We start from the raw sequence: 26,649 nt of genomic DNA, 5'->3' as shown, positions 1-26,649 counted from the left end.
ATGTATATGTCTGTGTGTGTATATATATATGTATACGTTGAGATGTATAGGTATGTATATTTGCGTGTGTGGACGTGTATATATATACATGTGTATGTGTGTGGGTTGGGCCATTCTTTCGTCTGTTTCCTTGCGCTACCTCGCTAACGCGGGAGACAGCGACAAAGCAAAATATATAATAAAATATAAATATATGATATATATATATATATATATCATACAAACCTCCAACAGCCAGGATCGAACCCGGAACCCCTGTGCCACAGGCGGGAATGCTACCGCTAGGATATGGGCCTGGCTAATAGGAAATAGCTATTCAAAAACTATTTGCTCGAATACCCTTCGTCTCACGTTGGTGGCAATGTGCACCTGTTGGGAAATGACCGGTGTAGACCCCGTGGCGTCATGTTAGAGGCAATTTACCCCTGATAGATTTGTGTCCATAATATTCATTTTAAAGTTTCTGTTCCATCATTTCTCGTTCCTTAAGCTCTTTTACTTTACATATGCTGGCTGGCTCCCTCTTTCTCACTCTCCCTTGTGTATTTGTATCAGTTTACCTACTCCTCGTTCCTCTCTACTGAACTCCATTTCTAAATTTATGTTCCTATAATTTTTGATGGATTTTCTGTAATTTTCACTATTACATCTCTTCTTTGCGTCTTATCTAATCCCTGCTTTTTTCTACTCGTTAACCACATAATCAGAGTGAAGTGTTACATGATCACTTTTTCTGACTGGTGTACTAAACTTGATAACGTCAATATCCATTCTAGTGTGTGAAGATAAGATCAAGTAATGATGCCGTTTCACTCCCTCTTATCCTAGTATTATCAGTGACATGATGATAATGATGGTGTGTGTGTGTGGTAAGGAAAGGTCTTGCAACATGCAGTAGTTACAAGGCTTGATATGGCAAACTATTGTTTTCGTTATTGTGTAACGTAGGATGATATGGTATGTTCCAACGATCTTTGGAGCCTTGACTACTGTAAACCTATGATCTCATATGGTATTTTGTATCTTTTTCTAAATGGCATGTCCGTAGTGTTTTCAGAACTCATTTTGAAAGTTTTGATTTCTTTCATATTTATAGATTTTGTTTTTCCGTCGTTTTCGCCATTTCTCGCGTTAGCGAAGTAGCGCCAAGAACAGACAAAGAGCTAACCTCATTCTCTTACATCCTCTCTGTACGTCACATATGTAACGCACCAAATTCACAGCACTTATCCACAGCCAGACCTGTACACACCGTAATAAGTTACCAGGGGCCGCTTTATAAACGTAAGTTCAGCCCATTCCCATCACGTCACCCCCCGTATACACATTGCTCAGTTCATTCTGTTATATGCATAACTGTCACTCTCCTACATTTTTAGGCCCCAAGTACTCAAAACCTTTTCCCAACAATCCTTCTATCTCCAAAACGGTCTCCCTCTTGTCCTTGTCCCCTCCATTTCTGACACACAGTTATTTGTTAACCTTTCCTCTCTGGTATTCTTCATATGTCCAAACTGTATCAGCACACCTTGTTCAGCTCTCTCAACCACACTCCTCTTAGTACCATACATCTCTCCACACTCTTATTATTTGGTGCTCGGTCAAACCTCTTCACGCCACAATTTGTCCTTAGATATTTCATTTCTAGCGCATTCACGCCTTTTTGTACATTATCTTCTAGAACCAAAACCATGCATCCATAGAACACCATTAGGATTATATACCTAGCTTTGCTTTGCACTCGCAGATAATGACCTCTCCATAACTTCGTTAATGCGCCCAGGACTTTCGTTCGCCCCCTCATCCACCCTATGACTTACTTCACTGACCATGGTTCCATTTGATGCCATGTTTGCTTTATTTCCTCCAACTTTTCTCTTTAATTTCACACCCCAGGTACCATGTCCCATTCTATTGCTAAACCGAGTAACCTTACTTTTGTTCACATTTACTCTCAACTTTCATTCACTCAGTCTCTCAGAATCCGAAACTGACTTGTGCTGTTTCTCACTCGAACCATCCACCTGAGCCAAATCATCAGCGAATTATAACCGACTCGCTTTCCTCCCACACCATATATTTGTAACACCTTCCAAAAAAAATTCCATCAACCATGTCGTCAGATGCTTTTCCCAGATTCATAAATGCCAGATACTTCTTTCTCTCAGTATTGCTGAAACAAAATTCTTCAAGGCAAACACCTGATTCACACACCCTCTAACAGTTGTGAAACCACATTCTCCCTTCGCTGTCTGATGCTCTGTGCATGTCACGCTTTTCAATTACTTCTAAAAGGTGACCTCAACAAACTTTTGTCTTTGTCATTCGAATATTTTCCCTTTGTTCCCCTAGCCTTTATATGGTGACATACAAAGGCATTCCGCCAGTCCTTAGGCACGTCATCGGGATCCATACATGTATTAGAATTCCTAACCAACCGATCAACATCACAATCGCCTCCATTTCTTATGAATTTCACCTGCGAACCCATCCGCTCCAGCCGCTTTGTCATTCTTCATTTTGTGCAGCGCTTTCACCTTCTTTTCTCCTCTCAACACATTAATTCTCTCATAGTTTTTCGTTTTCGTACAAATTGATATGTTTATGTGACACAAACTGGTGGATGTGGGTGGTTCTGTTGATGGGCGGACGAGCACCCGATACAAACAGATAACCCGTTCTTGCTCCTCTCGCCTTCAGTGAATCCGGTCAGAATTATCTCCGGAGTTCGGTGTGGATGCGCTGGACAATTAAAAAAGAAACCCCACATTTATAAATAAGCTGTCAGTGGCGTTTGCGAAACGTTAACATGTAAATTTCACATGTTTTATCACGAGAAAACAACAGAGATGTATGCTAATGGGCGCAATGCATGTACAATAAGGGATCAGTTAAGGGCACTGCTAAACTCTGGCAAATTCAATCAGCCAATCAGGTGATGGCAATCATCGGGCGATGCCTGTTGCTTGTGTGAGCTTGGCGAATGGTCGACGGGGAATCAATTAATCACCTTTATCTCAGCACAGCTTTTGGACAAAAACAATAAGTAGCTCCAGTTACCAAGTTAATGAATACTTTTACTGTAGAAATAGTTTGTTAAAAAAGAATAGCAGGATGATATGGCTGTCAGATCCTCGAGAAAATCTTAACTGGTCTCCTCGCAATATGCATAACAACAGACATTGCTTGATGGGCTGAATGCCGATGAAAGTAATTACTTTAATGACTGAATCCCGATGAATGTTTTCATTTTATTGGCTGAATGTTGATGAATGATGTCTATTGAATGGCTAACTAGATGTCAGTTTTCACCTCTTCTTTTAACTGGTTCTGTGTTCTTACGTCTTGCTATTCTCCTTTACAGACATACATTTTTTACTTGAGTGTTCTTTGCTTATATAAAGTTTGCATGTTGACATTTTGCGTGGCGCTATAACCAGCCGATTCCGTAGCGCGTCAAATACGGTTACAATTCGCCATCTGCCTTCTCTGTAATAGAAAGTAACAACACGTAACTTGTTACGTACTGACCCAACAATGTCGTTACATCAGTTCTTCATGGGTAACTAACGTGTCACCAGTGACTCCAGAAACGTGTACGTTAAAAGGCTAAGATTAGAAAAATGTGTATATTGAGATGTTTTTGTCAAGTGGGTTTTCATTTCTTGCCATCATGGCCCCGACGACCCACTAGTCAGTGGAACGTAAGCACAGCAAATATGACGTATGATGAAAACATTTCCAGATAATGGTTAAAGTCACATCAGGCAGTCGTCAGTAGAGTCAACATGAATAGTAAATTCACTCAATAGTTGTTGGCGCTACAAACAAACAAACAAAGAAAAAGTAGCTGCTTACATTTGAGGTCGATGTCTCCTAGTTTATGGAGAGCCGTTTTATCTTGGCTTACAATATTTTGACTTGTGATGGTGCGAGGCAACGCTCTCTCACTACTTGTGATGGTGCGAGGCAACGCAGATTTGGGCAAAATGGGAAAACATTTCGATCATTCTAGTGTTTAATTTACCCCAGAATCACATTTGCCCGGCTCACATATCCGAATTTCCTGACTGAATTGCTGATCATGTCTAAATCTTAAATAAAACCGAAGCTGAGGGCCGTCGTTGTGAAGCTGGTAATATTCTTGACGTTGGTTATTTGGAAGTGTGATCAGATGTGGCTCCTCCTCACTCCGATCTTGGATGCTCTTGCCACTCTTGGCATTCATGGATACTAGGATCATATTTTTCGTTACATCCAAACACACTGAGATACCCCAGCCTGGGCCAAGCGAGGAGGATGAACACTCCTAGCTTGGCTCCTTCTGTCTCTTCTTTTAAAATTGAAATACCAGAAAGGAATGGTTTCTAGCCCCCTGCTCTCCCCATCCCCACCCCTCTCAGTCGCTTTCTACGAGACAGAGAATAGTGGGTAGTATTCCACTTACCCCATCCCCAGGGATATGTTCAACAACGACAGACAGCGAATTAGTGGAGTGAGCGACCGAATCACAGAAAACGAGCATTGGCCATGGAGACAGCTTGATCATGAAGACCTACCTGTCGGGGTGGTTCCAGCTGGCTCCTGCAGCCCGGAGTCTGCGGACAAGGTCACCTCGACCGAGCCATGCGGCCAGGATGAGGGGCGTCACTTGTGGCCCAGCGGTGGCCGCACCCAGGGCCGCCCGTCGTTCCAACAGGACGGCCACGGCGTCTCGCGACCCAGCAGCCACTGCCGCCACCAAGGGCGTATGACCCAGCTCCACCACGTGGTCCATACGCTCTATCCTGCAACACACGTGTTCAGTTGTCGTCTCTTATCCACCACGTTCCACCTGGCTGACCCCACTACACACAGCACGGAGACACACTCCCTACATACACTCATCTAAGCACAACACTCGGAAAATCTGGAGGATATATCTGCCTACGTGACTCTACATTGTTAACGCTAACGAGAGGAACCTCACGTCTTGCTCACTGGAGTGGCTGCAGACACCAGCCCTCTCACACACAACTATCTATTTGTGTCTCATTATACATTACAACAAATAGATAAGCTTAGGGTATTGTATTTGGGTGAGAAGGAGATAACTGATCATCTATTTCTATTATCTAACAGAAAAAGGTCATATATACAGGTGTTTAATATGTTTGTTTCATAATGTTCTGTGTTAAGTCTTCCCTCACCTGTGACCCCGCACCTATGTGCCCTTACCTGTGTGTCCTTCACCCTTGTTTCCCCTCACCTTTTTGTCCCCTTATCAGTGTCTCCCTTAACTGTAATTACTCATTGCTGTACGGGGAGGGAGTTCTTCACTCTTGGAGCCCCATCTCTTGTACTGTACGGGGGGGGGATCCACACTCGTGGGGCCCCATCTCTTATACTGTACGGAGAGGGAGTTCTACACTCGTGGGGCCCCATCTCTTGTACTGTATGGGGAGGGAGTTCTAAACTTGTGGAGCCCCATCTCTCGTACTGTACGGAGAGGGAGTTCTACACTCGTGGGGCCCCATCTCTTGTACAGTACGGAGAGGGAGTTCTGCACTCGCGGGGCCTCATCTCGTGCTGTACGGGGAGGGAGTTCTACACTCGCTGAGCCCCATCTCTTGTACTGAACAGGGAGGGAGTTCTACACTCGTGGGGCCCCATCTCTTGTACTGTACGGGGAGGGAGTTCTAAACTCGTGGAGCCCCATCTCTTGTACTGAACAGGGAGGGAGTTCTACACTCGCGGAGCCCCATCTCTTGTATTGACAGGGAGGGAGTTCTACACTCGTGGGGCCTCATTTCTTTTACTGTACGGGGAGAGAGTTCTACACTCGTGGAGCTCTATCTCTTGAATGTTCTTTACTATTAGGCAACTTTTTAAACTTGTGTATAACGCGGTTATTCTATTCTTCCAACAAACTTGTACTATAAAAGTCCTACTTTTCCTCGGCAAGTTTCATGTTCTGTGGTTGTTGTATCCCTACATCACTAAGACATCTTGAATATGGGTGAAAATGTTTAAAGCTTAAAGGTTGTGGTCAGGTCACCACACACTCTTTTCTCTTCCATAGTGGACAAATGTAAGGTCCCTTATTTTTTTGTAACTCATTTCTCTTTCTTCTGGTACCATGTTTATTGTCTATCTTTGGATTTCTTCTAATTAGTGTTTTTTACGTCTATAACTGTAGTGACCATACCTGAGAAGTACGTTCCAGTCTGGGCCTTTTGTTAGACCGGAACAGCATAAAAGTATTTCCTTATCCATATCAACTTGAGTACAGTTCTAATATTTGCTGCGAGACAATTTGACTCCATTAGTAGGCTTCTCGTGTAGGACTCTGACGATAGTTTAGGGATGATGTCGGCCCCCAGGTCTTCCACATCAACATTCCTGCAGCTTATATGTTGCCAGATGATATTCATATCGAGGGCGTCTTTCGCTGTGTTCCATTATTATCATTTTATATTTCCTATAGTGAATTTCACTAGCCATGCATCAGACCAACTTTAAGAGTTTGTCTTGGTCCACTTGTAAGTTGAGGCAATTCTTCTTTCTTTTTATTTCATTTATGGTCTTCGTATTATCCGCAAATATATTGAAGTAAAAGTCTAGTCCTTCTGGCACGATATTTACACACATCGAGAGCAATGGTTCCAGAACAGAACCCTGCGGCACTCCACTGGTGTAAACCAATTTCTTGAAGGCTTTTTTAACATACGTCTTTTGTTCCCTTACCCCAAGATAATCTGCTAACCTTCGAAGAAATGTTCGGCCTTACTCCTGCTTGGAGATGTATCCTCTGTGTGTAGAGTGTCAAATGCTTTCTAGCAATTCAGATACAGACAATCCGCTTAGCCTTCTATTTTGATAAAAGCAAAGCTCACCGTCTCGTAGAAATCCGAGATATTCGTTGCAAATGACCTTTATTCCCAGAACCCGTGTGGTTTTTCTCTTAGTTTTCCTCTGCCGAAGTTATCTATTTCCTTCATGAATATCTTTTCCAGGACGTCCCACACCACACTTGTCAGGGAGACCGGATTATAGTTCAGTGCGTCCTCCGGTCTTCCTTCTTATAAACAGGTACGTCGTTTGCTCTCTTCCACTCCCTTAGCACTTTATCTTTTTTTCCACCAACATCTTGAACACCATTTCAAGTTTATCGGCTCCCATCTTCAGCACTTACGAAGACGTTTCGGATGGATCAAGGCCGTTAAGTAATCTGTTCATGTCTTTTCTAGACCTTTACAAGAACTCTTCTCTACTTCTCACCGTTGTTACATTGTCTTCCAATGTCAAACTTCTTTGAACTTGTCATTCAGTTCCTCACATGTCCTTTCATAATCCTCAAGAACTCAACTCTTCTACAAAAACTGATGTTGAAGTGATGGAAAAGTTTTGGATTATCTCCTGCCTTGTCCACAATATTGTTTTCAAAGTTTCTTGGTTCCTCCTTTCTCATCTTGCTATACTCGTTCCTTGCTCTCTTATATTTTACAAATGCTGGCTGGCCGGCAGGGGATGTCACCTAATACCTTCATTACAGTAAGCACATCGCCAAGTTCTATTGTTTTTGGACGTCTTTTACTGAACGACTCTGCTCTTTCTTCGCCCTCACTCTGAATGTGAGGTTAAAGATACCTCTGGTCGAACTCCTTCAGTGCCCTGGTTCCCTAAGTCCACTTACCGATCTAAGTTACCATAGAAGTTCTTGAGGTTGATGAGATGGCCTTGATTAGGCTATTGAGTTGTCATTGCCGTCTCATGTATGAAGAAAATATATATATCCATGATTAACATCTCTTTGAGTCTGGTCTGTGCTCTTCTCACATGCTTATTTACTATCAAATCAAATTGTAGCATTACATATTTTTCTTTTAGTTGAGTGTCATATATGATGACATATGTGTTCGTAAGTGTAAAGATTAGATCTAGTGTTAACAGTATACTATCAGCCCCTCTGATTCTGGTGTGTTCATTGACATGTTGGTATGAAACTTTCCTGTATGCGACCTCAGAATTGGGATCTCCATGACTCTTCGTGACCACGAGAGTCCGAAATGCCCCTGTCTGTCTCTAGATAAGAACATGAGAAGTGAGGGCACTGCAAGAGGCCTATTGGCCCATGTTAGGCAGGGCCTGAGTCTGTTCACCCTACACCCGACAGCCTGAACCCATAAACACATCCAACCTACGTTTAAATCTTCATAAAGACCTACGTAGCTTCCACTACTGTACTTGGCAGCTGGTTCCATAAATCTACTACCCTTTTCCCGAACCAATATTTACCTACATCCGACCTGGTTCTATTTTTTCTAATTCAAATCCATTGTTTCTTGTCCTATCCGGTGGCGCCATTCACCCATTTAAGAATTTTAGTCGTGTCCCCTCTAGCCCTCTTCCTCTTAAGTGAGTGTAAATTCTGTCTTTTTAACCTTTTTTCATAAATAAGGTTTATAATTCCAGGGATCATTTTGTTAGTCGCCTTTGTACTTTTTCTAAATCATCTATATCAACTGCATAGTATGGAGCCCAAAACTGTAACACAAAATCCAATTGTGGTCTGACCAACGCAAGATAAAGTTGCGATAATACTTTAGGAATTTCATTGTTAACAGTCCTATTAATGACCCTAACATCCTATTAGCCTTATTACACACTTTAATACATCGTTGTCGCGGCTCGTCAATACTCCTAAATATCTTTGGCATTGTTTTACCAATAACAACATTGTCCAGTTTGTAAACAGTGTTCCTGTCTTTACCCACACTAAGTGTTGTGCATTTATTAATGTTGAATTCCGTTTTCCCTGTAGCCATTCATTCTGATAATTTCTATCTAAGTCACTCTGAGAAGTGTTTGTTTTACTGCTTCATTTACCATCTTGATTGTTCCTTCGTTGTCATCAATGCATATTTGAATCGTTTAGATTTTTTAGTGACTGTTTATCAACACCACTGTGCACTCTTGCTAACATTAATCCTCCCAATTTCCAATCATTCTTGAAACTTAAGACCTTCTTTGATCAAGAGGACCAGTCTTTTTCCTCCTTTGTCTTCTCTTGCTCTTCTTATCATGCATCCCTCTTGACAGAAAAGTTGAAAAGGCATTTATTTAGTAAGTATTGTCTACATCAGGTTCACTGTTACCATCCACCTAGAATTCCAACTCTTGACTATTTGCTACTATTTCCATCAGCGTTTGTGTACCATGATTATGACCTCACGTTTACACCAATTAAGAATCCTGACATCTCTCTCCAGTACTGGCAAGGCTGCTTTGTTCTTTTGTCTCATTTGATGTCTTCCAATTTGTTTCCTTTTGACTCTCTCTCTCTCTCAACATATCCCGTCACCTACGTATCCCACTTTCAGCTTGACGTGTCATCTCCGTGTACGCGAGCCAGGTTGGCAACTCCCTTGCTTGTCTCCTGCCAGTATGTCAGGTCCCCTCACTTTTTTCTTGTCATCCGGGTGTGCCCTCAGTTGGGTACACACACACACACCCGTGTGACAACACACTCACTTGTCCCCAGGCAAGCGTGTCTCCTATCTGCATGTCCTTTCCCCTGGTGTCCTGTGCGCAGCGTGTCCCCTCACAAAACTTACTGCGAGAACTTGAGGAGTTCGGCCAGGACGTCCCGGACTAGCGTGGCGTTGTCCTCCTTCACCGCCTCCAGCAGGTCATGGCTGGTGCCTGGTACACCTGCAACACCACGTATGGATTTAGTCACGCACGCTGAGCCAAGGTCACGGAGAAACGAGGTTCACTGATTGGCTGGGGTAATAGGTCAACAAGGATCACAAGATCAGCCAGTGTCACGGGCCGTTAGGGGTTGGTGGTGGGGGGGTGGCTTAGCCATCCAAAGTAAAGGGTTTTTCGGGGTCAAGAGTCATTTGGGGTCACGGGTCGTTCAGGGCTGTCACCCAGGGTCAAAGGTCATTAGGGGTCAGGGGTCATTAAGGATAACTAATCATGCATGGTTAGATTAGGTTATCTAAGGTCACAATTTGTTTATGGGTCATCCAAGGTCACGACTTAACCGGATATAGCCAGCAGTCAAAGTTCGTATTGGATGAAAAAGTCAAGCAGTACTGAGGCGTATCTCGCCAGGTAAGACGTCAGCTGACGAGAGAACAGCGTAGGAAGGATCACCAGGTCAGCTGGGGTCACATGTGAACCAAGGTCATGATGCCTGTTACTTGTAGTGGTCAGTTTGGCTCAGTAAGACCCCTAGGTTGGCTAAGGTAAAGTAAGGTTGTGGTTCGGCCTGAGCCGATGATAACCGCAGATAAGGAACTACTCGAACCATCTGGTGATATAAGATGTACCTTCTTATCTCTCCTGTGTGATACGTAATCAGCCACAATCAGCTAGAGTATTTCTGCGAACGTGTATTGCCAAGAGTATCTTTTTTTGTATAATGAATGAGAGAGAACTTTAAAATGTTCATATTGTCATTAGTGACAAGATTCTCCTGGGAAACAGATTTCTTTATTTTTTCACAGTAGTTCCTCCTCCAGTCCCCATATTCATGTCTGTCGCGGTGGTTAGATTTGTCAACATATCAAGGCCGATCTAATATAACCGAAGCTGGAGTAAAAAAGATGAACTGTCAGATGGTCTTAGTTTTATATACTATCTCAGTGCACCAGTCATCATCACACCCCAGGCAAACTTTCGGCAGTATGTATGCACGTGCAAGTCCATGTCAACACTGACTTCACCCACGTCTTACCCAGCCGACCAAACGAACGCAAAAAAATCAACTTGGGAAGAGATCAATGTTTGGCAAGATTATCTTGGCTGCAATGTTACCTGGAAGTCGTGGGACTGGTGTAGGGACCGATAGCCCTTCTGCCCGACAGTCCTTCAGTCCGGCAACCCCTCAACCTGGCAGCCCCTCAAACCCGACAGCCCTTCAAAAATGTTGATAAAGTTTCCCTCAACCAAGTCATCTAAAACACAAAATGGAAACCTCATTTTTTTTCTTTTAGGTTCCAGCCACGAACAAAAGTGCACATCAAGGCCGGTCCTTAACTGAAATATAGAGAAGAATTATGAAACTGAAAAAGAAAAGACAAGGAAAAGTAATTACGAATTTTTGAGGAAGTGAAAAACCTGTCTTTTGAAATATGTCACGAGGATATAGTTGCTGGGAAAGGCATGATGAATAAACCTTTAATAATATTGCACTGCTTTAAGTAAGTCTCAGTCAAGGAAGCCGACTCACTCTTGGTCTTGACGGTGAGGATGACCCAGGGGGAGTGGAGGTCGCCCTGTGTCTCTCGGACGCGAACCTTCGCCACCTGTGCTGGCGCAAGACCCTCCACCACGTAGCTCCAGCCGCTTCCCCTATGGAGTAAAGCAACACCAGTATGGTAAATTTCTAGACTGGCGTATCATGTCATGTTATGTCCAGCGATGGCAAGTCATGTTCAAATGGTCTGACCTTAGGTGAAGATTACGTCGCTTTAACATTATCAGACTCAAGGTTACGATTGAGGGACATCACACGGTGGAGGAAAGGCCAGACAGCCAGAGAAAGGAGCAGCCAGCGGACCCTCAGAATGGGCAGCAAGAGAAAATAAACATGTAGAAACAGCGGATACAAACAGACAACCAAATCGTCCTAACGACAGATGGACACGAAAAGGCAATATCAGGAAAGGACATGAAATGATAGCAATAGGTAGAAATAAGAGGGAAAGGCAGCCACACAAAGGACCACATAAAACAACAAGCCAAAGCGTAATGAAAGTGTACCAACAAGTTAACAAGAAGAGGGAGGGCGGAGAGAGGAGACCACATCAAACGAAAAGAAAAGCATAATGATTAGAGAAGACAGGAGAACTGACTCACCTGTAGATGTTGGTCCATCCAGTCCTGGGGTGGAGGAGCTGAAGGGTGAAGACGTGTGTGGGTCGCTCGGGGAACACCTCAGTCCGGTCTATCTCCTCTTCCAGCGGCCCTTCCTCCAGCCCCTGCAGTACCCACACCTGATAGTCTACCCTTCCTCCAGCCCCTGCAGTACCCACACCTGGTAGTCTACCCTTCCTCCAGCCCCTGCAGTACCCACACCTGGTAGTCTACCCTTCCTCCAGCCCCTGCAGTACCCACACCTGGTAGTCTACCCTTCCTCCAGCCCCTGCAGTACCCACACCTGGTAGTCTACCCTTCCTCCAGCCCCTGCAGTACCCACACCTGGTAGTCTACCCTTCCTCCAGCCCCTGCAGTACCCACACCTGGTAGTCTACCCTTCCTCCAGCCCCTGCAGTACCCACACCTGGTAGTCTACCCTTCCTCCAGCCCCTGCAGTACCCACAACTAGTAGTTTTCGGTTTTATAACTGACTTATATAGAAGGTTTGTCACCACATGACATCTCAGAGTCATGCTGAGAGAGATAAAGGGAGTGTTGCTCAGTAGCCTTGATTTTATATGACTGACTGAATCGTGGAGACTAGTTCCCAGTTTTCCCTGCCTTACTTGTGTTGTACACACATGCACATTGGAATACACAGTTTAAAGGTGCACATGTGTGTTTGTTCTTATGAACATGTTGCAAAGGTAAACATGGAAATACAAATAGACATAATGTAAAGAACATTAACAATGAAGCTTCGCAAATGTATTGCTACACACACATACACACACACACACACACACACACACACACACACACACACACACACTGTATATGGGAACTAGACAGATTCCATAGTTGGTCTGATACATGTATGGTTGATGAAATTCATGCGGAGTGAATGTTAAGTGTTGAGGATGGGTCAGTGTGGGAGAAGGCCCCAATATGAATGATATCCAGCTGGAAATAAGTTTCATGAATCTATGATACAGTGTGATAGGTACCTGGGAGTCCACATCGTCCCTAACCTTTAGCCGGAGACCAGCCTTAGGAGGATTGCTGAGAAGGGCGCCTGTCTGCTGGCAAACATTGAACCATCATGTAAGTTCATGGATTGGGAATATTCAGGTAGCTTTTCACGTATTGTATAAGGTCAGCACTACAACATGCATCTCATGTTAGGTTACCGCACTTAGAAAAGCACAAAGATATGATAGAGAAGATCTAGAGGAGGTCAGCAAATATGGTACGAGAATAATGAGAGCTGAATTGCATGGAAAAGGTAAAGGCCTTGGATTTGCTCACCATGGAAGAGAGAAAAGTGAGAGATGATTCTATCACGACCATCTTAAAGCAAACTAATGATGTTAAACGGACGATATTTTCTCTTGAGGTATGTAAGGATAGAGCAACCAGAGGACATAACAGGAAATCGAGGAAGAAACTTGTATAAAAAGAAGTACATATTGTGGTCGCTGAATGGAATGAACCGAATGAAGAAATAGTAACTATCACAGCGGATGTTCGAGAGATGGGGCAACAAATGGCAACCAAGATGGTATCATAGTTAAGAGAGCAGACTTAAAAGGAAAAGCTATTGGCCCTATGAATATTTTACCCACCCGGGAAGAGAGAAGAGCGAGAGTTGACCTGATCACAACCTTTAAGTTTTGAATCAGTCTTCTGACGTCTACTAAGGTTAAAAAAGTTGTATGACAGAGAAGCTTCATGAAATGGTGCCCCACAAGTCTACAACTCCCCCCACCGTACTGGACAAATAGAATATCAACAAATTGGTAATTACATACACATCGCTTGATACACAAACCATCCTTCACACTTCCCAAGACTGGAGGGCAAATTGATTCTCTGTCACTAATGACACCGACCAACACACCCTACACCCACATATACATTTGTACTTAAACTCCATCCAACTCTTACCAGTCCGAACCCTCCACTCGTGCACCTCCAGCACACACATATCACGACCCTATCAAATAACCTCACATACAACCGAGCCTTACAAATCCACCCCCCCCCCCCCCACACACACACACGTACACAGGACTACACTACACCCGCCACACACTCCAAAAGTGTAGCTCCAGTCTCAACAGACACAGAGCCAAACCAGGGGGAAGGATCAGCTCACGTCCTCATCCTGCAGGAAGGGGTCAGGCTCACAGTCCTTAGCGTAGGCCAGCGCCAGGTAGTGTTCGTAGGAGTCGCCCACACGACCACCTCCGTCCCCGCCCCTGCCATCACCACCACAGCAGGATAGACCAAGGTGGATAGTTAGCCTCATGATTAACGTGGTGATGGTGGTTAACAAGGGGGATAGTTAGCCTCATGATTAACGTGGTGATGGTGGTTAACAAGGTGGATAGTTAGCCTCATGATTAACGTGGTGATGGTGGTTAACAAGGTGGATAGTTAGCCTCATGATTAACGTGGTGATGGTGGTTAACAAGGTGGATAGTTAGCCTCATGATTAACGTGGTGATGGTGGTTAACAAGGTGGATAGTTAGCCTCATGATTAACGTGGCGATGGTGGTTAACAAGGTGGATAGTTAGCCTCATGATTAACGTGGTGATGGAGCTTAACGAGAGGGATAGTTACCTTCATGGTTAACGTGGTGATGGTGGTTAACAAGGGGGATAGTTAGCCTCATGATTAACGTGGTGATGGTGGTTAACAAGGGGGATAGTTACCTTCATGATTAACGTGGTGATGGTGGTTAACAAGGGGGATAGTTAGCCTCATGATTAACGTGGTGATGGTGGTTAACAAGGGGGATAGTTAGCCTCATGATTAACGTGGTGATGGTGGTTAACAAGGGGGATAGTTAGCCTCATGATTAACGTGGTGATGGTGGTTAACAAGGGGGATAGTTAGCCTCATGATTAACGTGGTGATGGTGGTTAACAAGGGGGATAGTTAGCCTCATGATTAACGTGGTGATGGTGGTTAACAAGGGGGATAGTTACCTTCATGATTAACGTGGTGATGGTGGTTAACAAGGGGGATAGTTAGCCTCATGATTAACGTGGTGATGGAGCTTAACGAGAGGAATAGTTGCCTTCATGATTAACGTGGCGATGGAGGTTAATGAAGGAGATAGACTCTTGATTAACGTGATAAAGGTTAACGAGGGGGATAGTTAGCCTCATGACTGACGAGGTGATGGAGGTTAACGAGAGGGATAGTTAGCCTCATGACTGACAAGGTGATGGAGGATAGTTAGCCTCGTGACTAATGTGATGATGGAGGTTAACGAGGGGGATAGTTAGCCTCAACCGAGTGTGGCAGGGTCTCACCTGGGTGTGGCAGGGTTTCACTTAGCTGTGGCTGGGTCTTACGTTGGTGTGGCTGGGTCTCACCTGGGTGTGGCTGGGCCTCACCTAGGTGTGGCTGGGTCTCACTTGGGTGTGGCTGGGTCTCACTTGGGTGTGGCTGGGTCTCACCTGGGTGTGGCAGGGTCTCACTTGGGTGTGGCTAGGTCTTACCTGGGTGTGGCAGGGTCTCACCTGGGTGTGGCTGGGTCTCACTTGGGTGTGGCTAGGTCTTACCTGGGTGTGGCAGGGTCTCACCTGGGTGTGGCAGGGTCTCACCTGGGTGTGGCAGGGTCTCACCTGGGTGTGGCAGGGTCTCACCTGGGTGTGGCAGGGTCTCACCTGGGTGTGGCTGGGTCTCACTTGGGTGTGGCTGGGTCTCAATTGGGTGTGGCTGGGTCTCACTTGGGTGTGGCTGGGTCTCACTTGGGTGTGGCAGGGTCTCACTTGGGTGTGGCAGGGTCTCACTTGGGTGTGGCAGGGTCTCACTTGGGTGTGGCAGGGTTTCACTTGGGTGTGGCAGGGTCTCACCTGGGTGTGGCTGGGTCTCACCTGGGTGTGGCTGGGTCTCACTTAGGTGTGGCAGGGTTTCTTTTGGGTGTGGCAGGGTCTCACCTGGGTGTGGCAGGGTCTCACTTGGGTGCAACAGGGTGAGTGGGTCTCACCTGGGTGTGGCTGGGTGGGCAGGGGAGGCGTGGCCGGAGGCAGGTCCAGCGGTAGGGTCACTGCTGGTGCTGGCGTCGTGTAGGTCTTGGTCACCCCACTCCAACCGCACCCAGTGGGGGCCCGACCCAACCTCACGCACCTCAGGTCCTGTCGAGGGTAAGAAGGGTGTGTGGCTGTGGGTGTGGGGGAAAGAGAACAAGCGTGACATGAGGAAGTGGTGTGATAATGTACGATGTGACCTGGTATGGGACTTGGGCAGAAGGTCAGTGAGAAATGTGATTCACAGTGTAAAAGGTATTTTGTAATGAATGAATGTATTAGTTTTGTAAATACAGTAGATCTTACATACACGTAATAAAGACTACAATACTGGAACTATTTATGTTCACATCAGACATATTTTACCTGACACTGGGAAAAGATAAGATATGGGAAATTTAGAGTTGATGACCAATATGAAAAATATATATCATATCAAGAGACTGTGTTCATATTTACCATAATTTAATAATAATGATAATAATCAATGATAATAATAATGATAATCATTATCATTATTATTTGAGCGAATTAAAGAGATGTGATATACAGGGGACGACATGCAGTCAGTGGACTAAACCAGATCATGTGAAGTATCTGGGGTAAACCATGGAAAGTTTTGTGGGGCCTGGATGTGGAAAGGGAGCTGTGATTTCGGTGCATTACACATGACAGCTAGAGACTGAGTGTGAACCAATGTGATAATTTCTTCGTCTGTTCCTGGTGTTAGCTGCGACGCCGACCCGGAAAACAGCAAACTTGTATGAATAAATAATAATAAACTCGCGCGGTTCATTTTTTTTTTTCTTTCTCATTGTTTTGAGGTTGTGTGTGGGCCTTATCATTGTTTTTCTAATGTAGTACTTGTCGGGTCACTATCTGGTCTTATCAGGTGGCCGCTATGTTGTCTGACCTTGCCATGGGCTTTGATCACTGAGAATGTGACAACAAAATAAGTCTGCAGCAAACCATCAACATAAATCAGCAGCTGAACTCAGCAGCAAGAAGAGAACGGGTGTTGGTCAGGAACAATAAACACAAGAGTTAACAACAACAACAGTCACTCTACCGATGATGATCCTAAGTCACCAGCTTTAGTGCCAGTGAATAATGGCAGTAACACAGTTAAGTCATCAATTGTGGTACCGGTAAGGTGATAACAGTAATGCTCGTAAGTCACCAGCTATAATACCGGTAAGTCACAATAACACTCTAAAGTCACCAGCTATGATACCGATAACTGTGTCTTAAGTTACCATACATGTTACCGGTAAGTCAATCACAGTAACACTCGTAAGTCACCAGCTATAATACAGGACTTAAAGGCCCTCGGTGCATGCATGAGGTATGTGTGTGAGGAGGCACACAAGTCTCATGGTACGTAGTGCTGTATGGGGGCAAATCATGGATATGAAATGCCTAAGGACAGTATATGATGTGAAGAAGGACGATCGTGCAAGGAATGACAGCGTTTACTTGAGTTTCCATGAGAAAGACAGACAACAGCAGGCTTGATTGGCCCACGATTGGGTTGTCTGGAAAAAAGAAAATATTTAACTTGACAAGAAAAATCTAATTCCGCTCAGTAATTTTTTTTTTTTAGCAATCACCGACTCCCCGCTGCTGCACATTAGTCTTCTAATGCCCACGTTACCGCGGTAATTTATATTTCCATTTCTGGTGTTTTTCTCTCTGAACTTATAAAATATTTGTCTAAACCACTTTTGAAGGTATCTATAGTGTTCGTATTTACTGCTCCTGAGGGTTACTTATTCCAGTGCTCAACACACCTATGGAAAAGATTTTCCCACGTCCGTGCTACAATCTTTTAGCTTTGAGTTTTATTCCATTTGTCTTAGTAACCGCATTTTCTTGTACTTCGAAAAATGCTCGTGATTTACTTTACCGAACTTGTTCAGAATTTTGAACACTTGGATGAAGTCACCGCGACGTCTACGGTTTTTAAGGGAGAAGAGATCCAATCGTTTTAGCCTCTCTTCGTGTACCATATTTCCAAAGACGGATCAAATTTGTCGTGCGTCTTTGTACTTGCCCTAATTTTTCCTCGTCTTTTTTTTTTATGTAGTTATGGATCAAAACTGGACTGCATATTCAAGGTGTGGTCTTACTAGAGAATTATAAAATGTGAGAATTGTTTCTGGTGTCTTGTGTTCTTGGCTATGAAACCTAACATTTAGTTACCCTTTTTATTTGCTGCTTGACACTGTTTAGTGTATATCAATTTGTTGCTAATGACAACTCTAAGATCCTTTTCTTCATGTACTTTAGTTAGAGAATTTCCGAATAGTTTGTAATCGTAACGTATATTCTTGTCTCCAAAGTGCATAACTTTACACTTGTCTACATTAAACTTCATTTGCCATCTCTCTGACCACTCTGCTAGTAAGTTGTCTTTGAATCATTTCGCAGTCCCGCTTGCTTCCAGCTCTACCTCCTAGTTTAGTATCTTCAGCAAATTTGGAGATCTTAGTTATGAGACCGAGTTCTAGGTCATTAATGTATATTATGAAAAGAGTTGGGCCTAGTTCTGCCAGAAAAACAACAAAAAAAAAGGTCCACATTCGTTCACACTGTCTCTTGCTGTCATGTGTTATGCATCGAAACCACAGCTCCCTATCCACATCCAGGCCCCACAAACCTTTCCATCGTTTACTCCAGACGCTTGACATGCCCTGCTTCAGTCCATTGACAGAACGTCAACCCCGGTATACCAAATCGTTCCAATTTATACTATTCCTTGCACGACTCTCACCCTCCTGTATGTTCAGGCCCCGATCGCTCAAAATCTTTTTCACTACATCCTTCCACCTCCAATTGTCTCCCGTTTCTCCTTGTTCCCTCCACCTGTGACACATATATCCTCTTTGTCAATATTTCCTCACTCATTCTCTCTATAGGTTCAAAACATTTCAACACACTCTCTTCTGCTCTCTCAACCACACACTTTTTATTTCCACACCTCTCTCTTACCCTTTACCAGTATAAATAAGCAAACTAACCAGGCTCTCATTGTAAATCACTGCTTCTTATTCCATACTTGTGCTGAACATAATTTAACCCTTTTAACATATATTCTGGGGTATTTCCATGTAATGTGGTTTATTACAACTGTTGTATTCTGTATTTGTAGAAGAAGAATACGAACCATAGTGAGGTGATCAAAATCAATGACTTCTGGGAGGAGCGTCGATCACGTATCTTTTGGTGTTATTTTACATAACCTGAATCCTATTCTTCAGTCTCTTATTGATTCGCAATCATAATCGAGATAACACTGAATCAAAGCCGTTACAATATCTTCTTAAGTCTTCTGATCAAAATTAAGTGTTCCTGTAGAGAAATTTGAGTTTGAACTTACAATAAATATTCAGAAGCAATGCTTTAACTCGATAATGATTAGTCTGACGTTAGGCTACATAAGTTACACGTGACAATTATTTTTCGTTTCGTTGTAACACTTTACCTGTGTCAGCATCATTATTCCCAGTCACTCAGTATAACTGACATCTACGTCAGCTTCATTAACCCCAGCCAGTCAGTAGCATGAACATACTCATTAGTATCAGCAAGGTTGTATAAATGAGTGACGTCAGCAATCAGGGTGGTGGGGAGGCTGGGACCTTGTGTGCTGGCGTCACAGATAGGAGATAAGGCAGTGGCCTCAACCTTCGTCCCCAGTTGCCTTGGGCAAGGTTATCTGAACTGTTATTATGGCCTCCTACTCACCTTCCATTGCCGAGCGGGCGAAGCGGATGACAATGCTGGCAATATTTTTCAAATATACACTTCTACATTTGCACTGAAGTATATCCACTAATTTGCCATTTAAAGGTCTATTATAACGACTTATGTAAAAGCATCTTAACTCTTTTCTTGTCTCAGGTGGCCTCGATGAGGCACTCGCACTTCACATATAACTTGTAAGTTAAATTGTTTGAAGGTTAGCAGCTAGTAGTGGTTGAGTACGGCAGGATTATTATCTGATTTTTATATGTAAGACACTTGAAATACTTGCGGGTTACACATAGGAAACACAAGAATCACACACACCCGCCTGCCAGACGAAGAAAAAAATCTTTGAACATCGCCGAATGTCGTTTTTCTTGGTACAGATCTTACTTGAGGTTGACGATAATAGTCCAAAAAGCACTGCCGTAGGTTAGCCTAGTCTTTAGGAAGTTAAAGTATAGACCAAAATATTCAAATTATTCTTGTTTTAGTATTACTAGATATATGAAAGGAAGTCCCTCTCCCGGCTTCATGGAGTAATGCACTGTGGAGCTCTGCATGTCTGTTGTTTACCCGTCTGTCACTATGGCAACGACTGATAAGTTGAGCTTCTGTCTAAAGTTTTTCATTTATGTATCAAATAACAGTACATAAGCATATCATCTTGCTAAATCTGTTGGTAATGAAACCTCGAAGACAAGATAAAGAAGTGTAAGAATTTTTGAAGATACATTACACAAGAGGATTGTGATAGGTGTCGTGCGCTTATGTATGACATTTCAGTTTAACAATGAATTCTTTTAAAATTTCTCAATTCAATCTTTTTTCAGTGCACTCTCTTGCTGTCCCCTGAGGAAAATATGTTAATTAAAGTTTTACAGTAAGTACATCATGTATTGAAGCAAAATATACGAGTTGTCGATAATGCCTTCAGTTATTGAAGGAGGTATTATGTATGCAGCAAGGAGGAGGCATGTAACTGTTGTAGCATTTCTTCCGGGTCCGTTGATTTTCATTCTTCCTCGGTATCTTCTTGCCTGTAAGTCCTGATTATCTCAACTGTGAGGCAGAACATTTCAAACACGTCCTTGATCTAGAAATCGATTCGACTGCATTTTGTATTTTTGCAGGGTAAGGACATATTATTGAAATAATCATATGTTGGAAAGTGTAAAGTATTACTGAGCTTTATGACGTTAGATAACTTGCTCGATATCCTGACCTTATATTCATGAGGACCTGTCTTTCGTAAGCGATTTGTGATGACGTCATAGTGATGAACTTCTACGACGTCTGTGTGTCTGTGCTTCCTCTTTTGTCATCTGGAATTCACTTTCATTTTAGTAGTTTGTCCATAGTGACCTCCTGACCGTTATACATGTCCGTAATGTTTGTAAATACATACCTGGAACATATTGCGGCACCCATACCATTTTATATTTGTTTCTTTTACCATGTCGGCAACTTTACATGACCGTTGACTGTTGGTGTTATGCTTCAGTGGATGGTCCATACCCCTTGTCAAGCCTAGGTCATGTAAGGAGCTCATTCCTTCCCCCTCACCCCTACCCCACTTGGCGTTTTTTCCCCCCCTTTTCTTACAGCTTACAGTAGTTAACATGCTATTTCAGCTTTACACACAATTAGTAATTACTCTCATCACAAGCCTTTATAGTGGTTAGTGTTATTGACCTTGAGTAAGCACGGCGGTACTTATCCACATGCGTTCGACTTCATGGGTGTGACAGTAGCCCCACACCCAACCTAGATGTTTATCCTCCTCTCGGGGCCTATCGATGAGGGCGTATCTGGCTTAGACTGTATAAGTGAATACATAAGTAAAGAAAGGACGGTTTATTGAATCTGAGCCGCCATTCGGCTGGAAATACACAGCTGAGGTATTACAAATATTACTGAAATGTTAAGTCATCATAGAAACAAGTTAAAAAAGAACGAAGTTATTTTGTGTGTGTATGTTTATATATTAAACATGGTACAAAACAAGGTAAGAGAAAGGGCTACACGAGTGTAAAACTTTCTCCCCGTAATACAAATAATGATAACACAAGCTAGTTCTTATCGTCCATGACAAATAATGATAACACAAGATAGTGGTTATCGTCCATGACAAATAATGATAACACAAGCTAGTTCTTATCGTCCATGACAAATAATGATAACACAAGCTAGTGGTTATCGTCCATGACAAATAATGATAACACAAGCTAGTGGTTATCGTCCATGACAAATAATGATAAAACAAGCTAGTTCTTATCGTCCATGACAAATAATGATAACACAAGCTAGTGGTTATCGTCCATGACAAATAATGATAACACAAGCTAGTGGTTATCGTCCATGACAAATAATGATAACACAAGCTAGTTCTTATCGTCCATGACAAATAATGATAACACAAGCTAGTGGTTATCGTCCATGACAAATAATGATAACACAAGCAAGTGGTTATCGTCGATGACAATAATGATAACACAAGCTAGTTCTTATCGTCCATGACAAATAATGATAACACAAGCTAGTGGTTATCGTCGATGACAATATTGATAACACAAGCTAGTGGTTATCGTCGATGATAACACAAGCTAGTGGTTATCGTCGATGACAATGAATCGCACACGATCTCATTTGGGTACGAATCTTGAGCGCGTCAGTCAGCCTACAGCCAACCCATGTGGTTATCCTGCCGTAGGGGATACTCGATATATATATATATATATATATATATATATATATATATATATATATATATATATATATATATATATATATATATATATTATCCCTGGGGATAGGGGAGAAAGAATACTTCCCACGTGTTCCCTGCGTGCCGTAGAAGGCGACTAAAAGGGGAGGGAACGGGGGGCGGGCAATCCTCCCCTCTCATATTCTTTTTTTTTTTTATTTTCCAAAAGAGGGAACAGAGAAGGGGGCCAGCTTAGTATATTCCCTCAAAGGCCCAGTCCTCTGTTAACGCTACCTCGCTAACGCGGGAAATGGCGAATAGTTTGAAAAAAAAAAAAATATATATATATATATATATATATATATATGTATATATATATATATATATATATATAGATAGATATATTTTTTTATCTTTCTTTTTTTTGCCGCTGTCTCCCGCGTTTGCGAGGTAGCGCAAGGAAACAGACGAAAGAAATGGCCCAACCCACCCCCATACACATGTATATACATACGTCCACACACGCAAATATACATACCTACACAGCTTTCCATGGTTTACCCCAAACGCTTCACATGCCCTGATTCAATCCACTGACAGCACGTCAACCCCGGTATACCACATCGATCCAATTCACTCTATTCCTTGCCCTCCTTTCACCCTCCTGCATGTTCAGGCCCCGATCACACAAAATCTTTTTCACTCCATCTTTCCACCTCCAATTTGGTCTCCCACTTCTCCTCGTTCCCTCCACCTCCGACACATATATCCTCTTGGTCAATCTTTCCTCACTCATTCTCTCCATGTGCCCAAACCATTTCAAAACACCCTCTTCTGCTCTCTCAACCACGCTCTTTTTATTTCCACACATCTCTCTTACCCTTACGTTACTTACTCGATCAAACCACTTCACACCACACATTGTCCTCAAACATCTCATTTCCAGCACATCCATCCTCCTGCGCACAACTCTATCCATAGCCCACGCCTCGCAACCATACAACATTGTTGGAACCACTATTCCTTCAAACATACCCATTTTTGCTTTCCGAGATAATGTTCTCGACTTCCACACATTCTTCAAGGCTCACAGGATTTTCGCCCCCTCCCCCACCCTATGATCCACTTCCGCTTCCATGGCTCCATCCGCTGCCAAATCCACTCCCAGATATCTAAAACACTTTACTTCCTCCAGTTTTTCTCCATTCAAACTTACCTCCCAATTGACTTGACCCTCAACCCTACTGTACCTAATTACCTTGCTCTTATTCACATTTACTCTTAACTTTCTTCTTTCACACACTTTACCAAACTCAGTCACCAGCTTCTGCAGTTTCTCACATGAATCAGCCACCAGCGCTGTATCATATATATATATATATATATATATATATATATATATATATATATATATATATATATATATATATATATATATATTTATATATATATATAATATATATATATATATATATATATATATATATATATATATATATATATATATATATATATATATATATGGGGTGTCTAAATGTATGTGGATGTAACCAAGATGTGAAAAAAAGGAGAGATAGGTAGTATGTTTGAGGAAAGGAACCTGGATGTTTTGGCTCTGAGTGAAACGAAGCTCAAGGGTAAGGGGGAAGAGTGGTTTGGGAATGTCTTGTGAGTAAAGTCAGGGGTTAGTGAGAGGACAAGAGCAAGGGAAGGAGTAGCAGTACTCCTGAAGCAGGAGTTGTGGGAGTATGTGATAGAATGTAAGAAAGTAAATTCTCGATTAATATGGGTAAAACTGAAAGTTGATGGAGAGAGATGGGTGATTATTGGTGCATATGCACCTGGGCATGAGAAGAAAGATCATGAGAGGTAAGTGTTTTGGGAGCAGGTGAATGAGTGTGTTAGTGGTTTTGATGCACGAGACCGGGTTATAGTGATGGGTGATTTGAATGCAAAGGTGAGTAATGTGGCAGTTGAGGGAATAATTGGTATACATGGGGTGTTCAGTGTTGTAAATGGAAATGGTGAAGAGCTTGTAGATTTATGTGCTGAAAAAGGACTGGTGATTGGGAATACCTGGTTTAAAAAGCGAGATATACATAAGTATACGTATGTAAGTAGGAGAGATGGCCAGAGAGCATTATTGGATTACGTGTTAATTGACAGGCGCGCGAAAGAGAGACTTTTGGATGTTAATGTGCTGAGAGGTGCACCTGGAGGGATGTCTGATCATTATCTTGTGGAGGCTAAGGTGAAGATTTGTATGGGTTTTCAGAAAAGAAGAGTGAATGTTGGGGTGAAGAGGGTGGTGAGAGTAAGTGAGCTTGGGAAGGAGACTTGTGTGAGGAAGTACCAGGAGAGACTGAGTACAGAATGGAAAAAGGTGAGAACAATGGAAGTAAGGGAAGTGGGGGAGGAATGGGATGTATTTAAGGAATCAGTGATGGATTGCGCAAAAGATGCTTGTGGCATGAGAAGAGTGGGAGGTGAGTTGATTAGAAAGGGTAGTGAGTGGTGGGATGAAGAAGTAAGATTATTAGTGAAAGAGAAGAGAGAGGCATTTGGACGATTTTTGGAGGGAAAAAATGCAATTGAGTGGGAGATGTATAAAAGAAAGAGACAGGAGGTCAAGAGAAAGGTGCAAGAGGTGAAAAAGAGGGCAAATGAGAGTTGGGGTGAGAGAATATCATTAAATTTTAGGGAGAATAAAAAGATGTTCTGGAAGGAGGTAAATAAAGTGCGTAAGACAAGTGAGCAAATGGGAACTTCAGTGAAGGGCGCAAATGGGGAGGTGATAACAAGTAGTGGTGATGTGAGAAGGAGATGGAGTGAGTATTTTGAAGGTTTGTTGAATGTGTTTGATGATAGAGTGGCAAATATAGGGTGTTTTGGTCGAGGTGGTGTGCAAAGTGAGAGGGTTAGGGAAAATGATTTGGTAAACAGAGAAGAGGTAGTAAAACCTTTGCGGAAGATGAAAGCTGGCAAGGCAGCAGGTTTGGATGGTATTGCAGTGGAATTTATTAAAAAAGGGGGTGACTGTATCATTGACTGGTTGGTAAGGTTATTTAATGTATGTATGACTCATGGTGAGGTGCCTGAGGATTGGCGGAATGCGTGCATAGTGCCATTGTACAAAGGCAAAGGGGATGAGAGTGAGTGCTCAAATTACAGAGGTATAAGTGTGTTGAGTATTCCTGGTAAATTATATGGGAGGGTATTGAGTGAGAGGGTGAAGGCATGTACAGAGCATCAGATTAGGGAAGAGCAGTGTGGTTTCAGAAGTGGTAGAGGATGTGTGGATCAGGTGTTTGCTTTGAAGAATGTATGTGAGAAATACTTAGAAAAGCAAATGGATTTGTATGTAGCATTTATGGATCTGGAGAAGGCATATGATAGTTGATAGAGATGCTCTGTGGAAGGTATTAAGAATATATGGTGTGGGAGGCAAGTTGTTAGAAGCAGTGAAAAGTTTTTATCGAGGATGTAAGGCATGTGTACGTGTAGGAAGAGAGGAAAGTGATTGGTTCTCAGTGAATTTCGGTTTGAGGCAGGGGTGTGTGATGTCTCCATGGTTGTTTAATATTTTTATGGATGGGGTTGTTAGGGAGGTGAATGCAAGAGTTTTGGAAAGAGGGGCAAGTATGAAGTCTGTTGGGGATGAGAGAGCTTGGGAAGTGAGTCAGTTGTTGTTCGCTGATGATACAGCGCTGGTGGCTGATTCATGTGAGAAACTGCAGAAGCTGGTGACTGAGTTTGGTAAAGTGTGTGAAAGAAGAAAGTTAAGAGTAAATGTGAATAAGAGCAAGGTAATTAGGTACAGTAGGGTTGAGGGTCAAGTCAATTGGGAGGTAAGTTTGAATGGAGAAAAACTGGAGGAAGTAAAGTGTTTTAGATATGTGGGAGTGGATCTGGCAGCGGATGGAACCATGGAAGCGGAAATGGGTCATAGGGTGGGGGAGGGGGCGAAAATCCTGTGAGCATTGAAGAATGTGTGGAAGTCGAGAACATTATCTCGGAAAGCAAAAATGGGTATGTTTGAAGGAATAGTGGTTCCAACAATGTTGTATGGTTGCGAGGCGTGGGCTATGGATAGAGTTGTGCGCAGGAGGATGGATGTGCTGGAAATGAGATGTTTGAGGACAATGTGTGGTGTGAGGTGGTTTGATCGAGTAAGTAACGTAAGGGTAAGAGAGATGTGTGGAAATAAAAAGAGCATGGTTGAGAGAGCAGAAGAGGGTGTTTTGAAATGGTTTGGGCACATAGAGAGAATGAGTGAGGAGAGATTGACCAAGAGGATATA

At 42.9% G+C, this 26,649-nt stretch overlaps 2 protein-coding genes across 9 annotated transcripts in view; one reads left to right on the top strand and one right to left on the bottom strand.

The window, feature by feature from the left end:
• The window catches only part of LOC139751040 (uncharacterized), a 56,276-nt gene extending 36,072 nt beyond the window's left edge, over window positions 1-20,204 (bottom strand). For both annotated transcript variants that reach the window (XM_071666172.1, XM_071666173.1), the window contains exons 1-7: window positions 19,643-20,204; window positions 15,856-16,003; window positions 14,009-14,111; window positions 11,851-11,972; window positions 11,222-11,343; window positions 9,597-9,693; window positions 4,560-4,787 (exon numbers count right to left, since the gene is read on the bottom strand). In XM_071666172.1, the coding sequence (XP_071522273.1) occupies window positions 4,560-4,787; window positions 9,597-9,693; window positions 11,222-11,343; window positions 11,851-11,972; window positions 14,009-14,111; window positions 15,856-16,003; window positions 19,643-19,649 (827 nt within the window). In that variant the 5' untranslated portion in view covers window positions 19,650-20,204. The remainder of the gene's footprint in view (window positions 1-4,559; window positions 4,788-9,596; window positions 9,694-11,221; window positions 11,344-11,850; window positions 11,973-14,008; window positions 14,112-15,855; window positions 16,004-19,642) is intronic.
• The window catches only part of LOC139751039 (uncharacterized), a 442,294-nt gene that overhangs the window by 38,660 nt on the left and 376,985 nt on the right, over window positions 1-26,649 (top strand). The window lies entirely within an intron of this gene.

The sequence above is a fragment of the Panulirus ornatus genome, chromosome 10, assembly GCF_036320965.1.
Source record: "Panulirus ornatus isolate Po-2019 chromosome 10, ASM3632096v1, whole genome shotgun sequence".
Taxonomy (NCBI): domain Eukaryota; kingdom Metazoa; phylum Arthropoda; class Malacostraca; order Decapoda; family Palinuridae; genus Panulirus; species Panulirus ornatus.
Note: the sequence above shows the minus strand (reverse complement) of the source record. Positions and strands in the feature narration are given on the sequence as shown.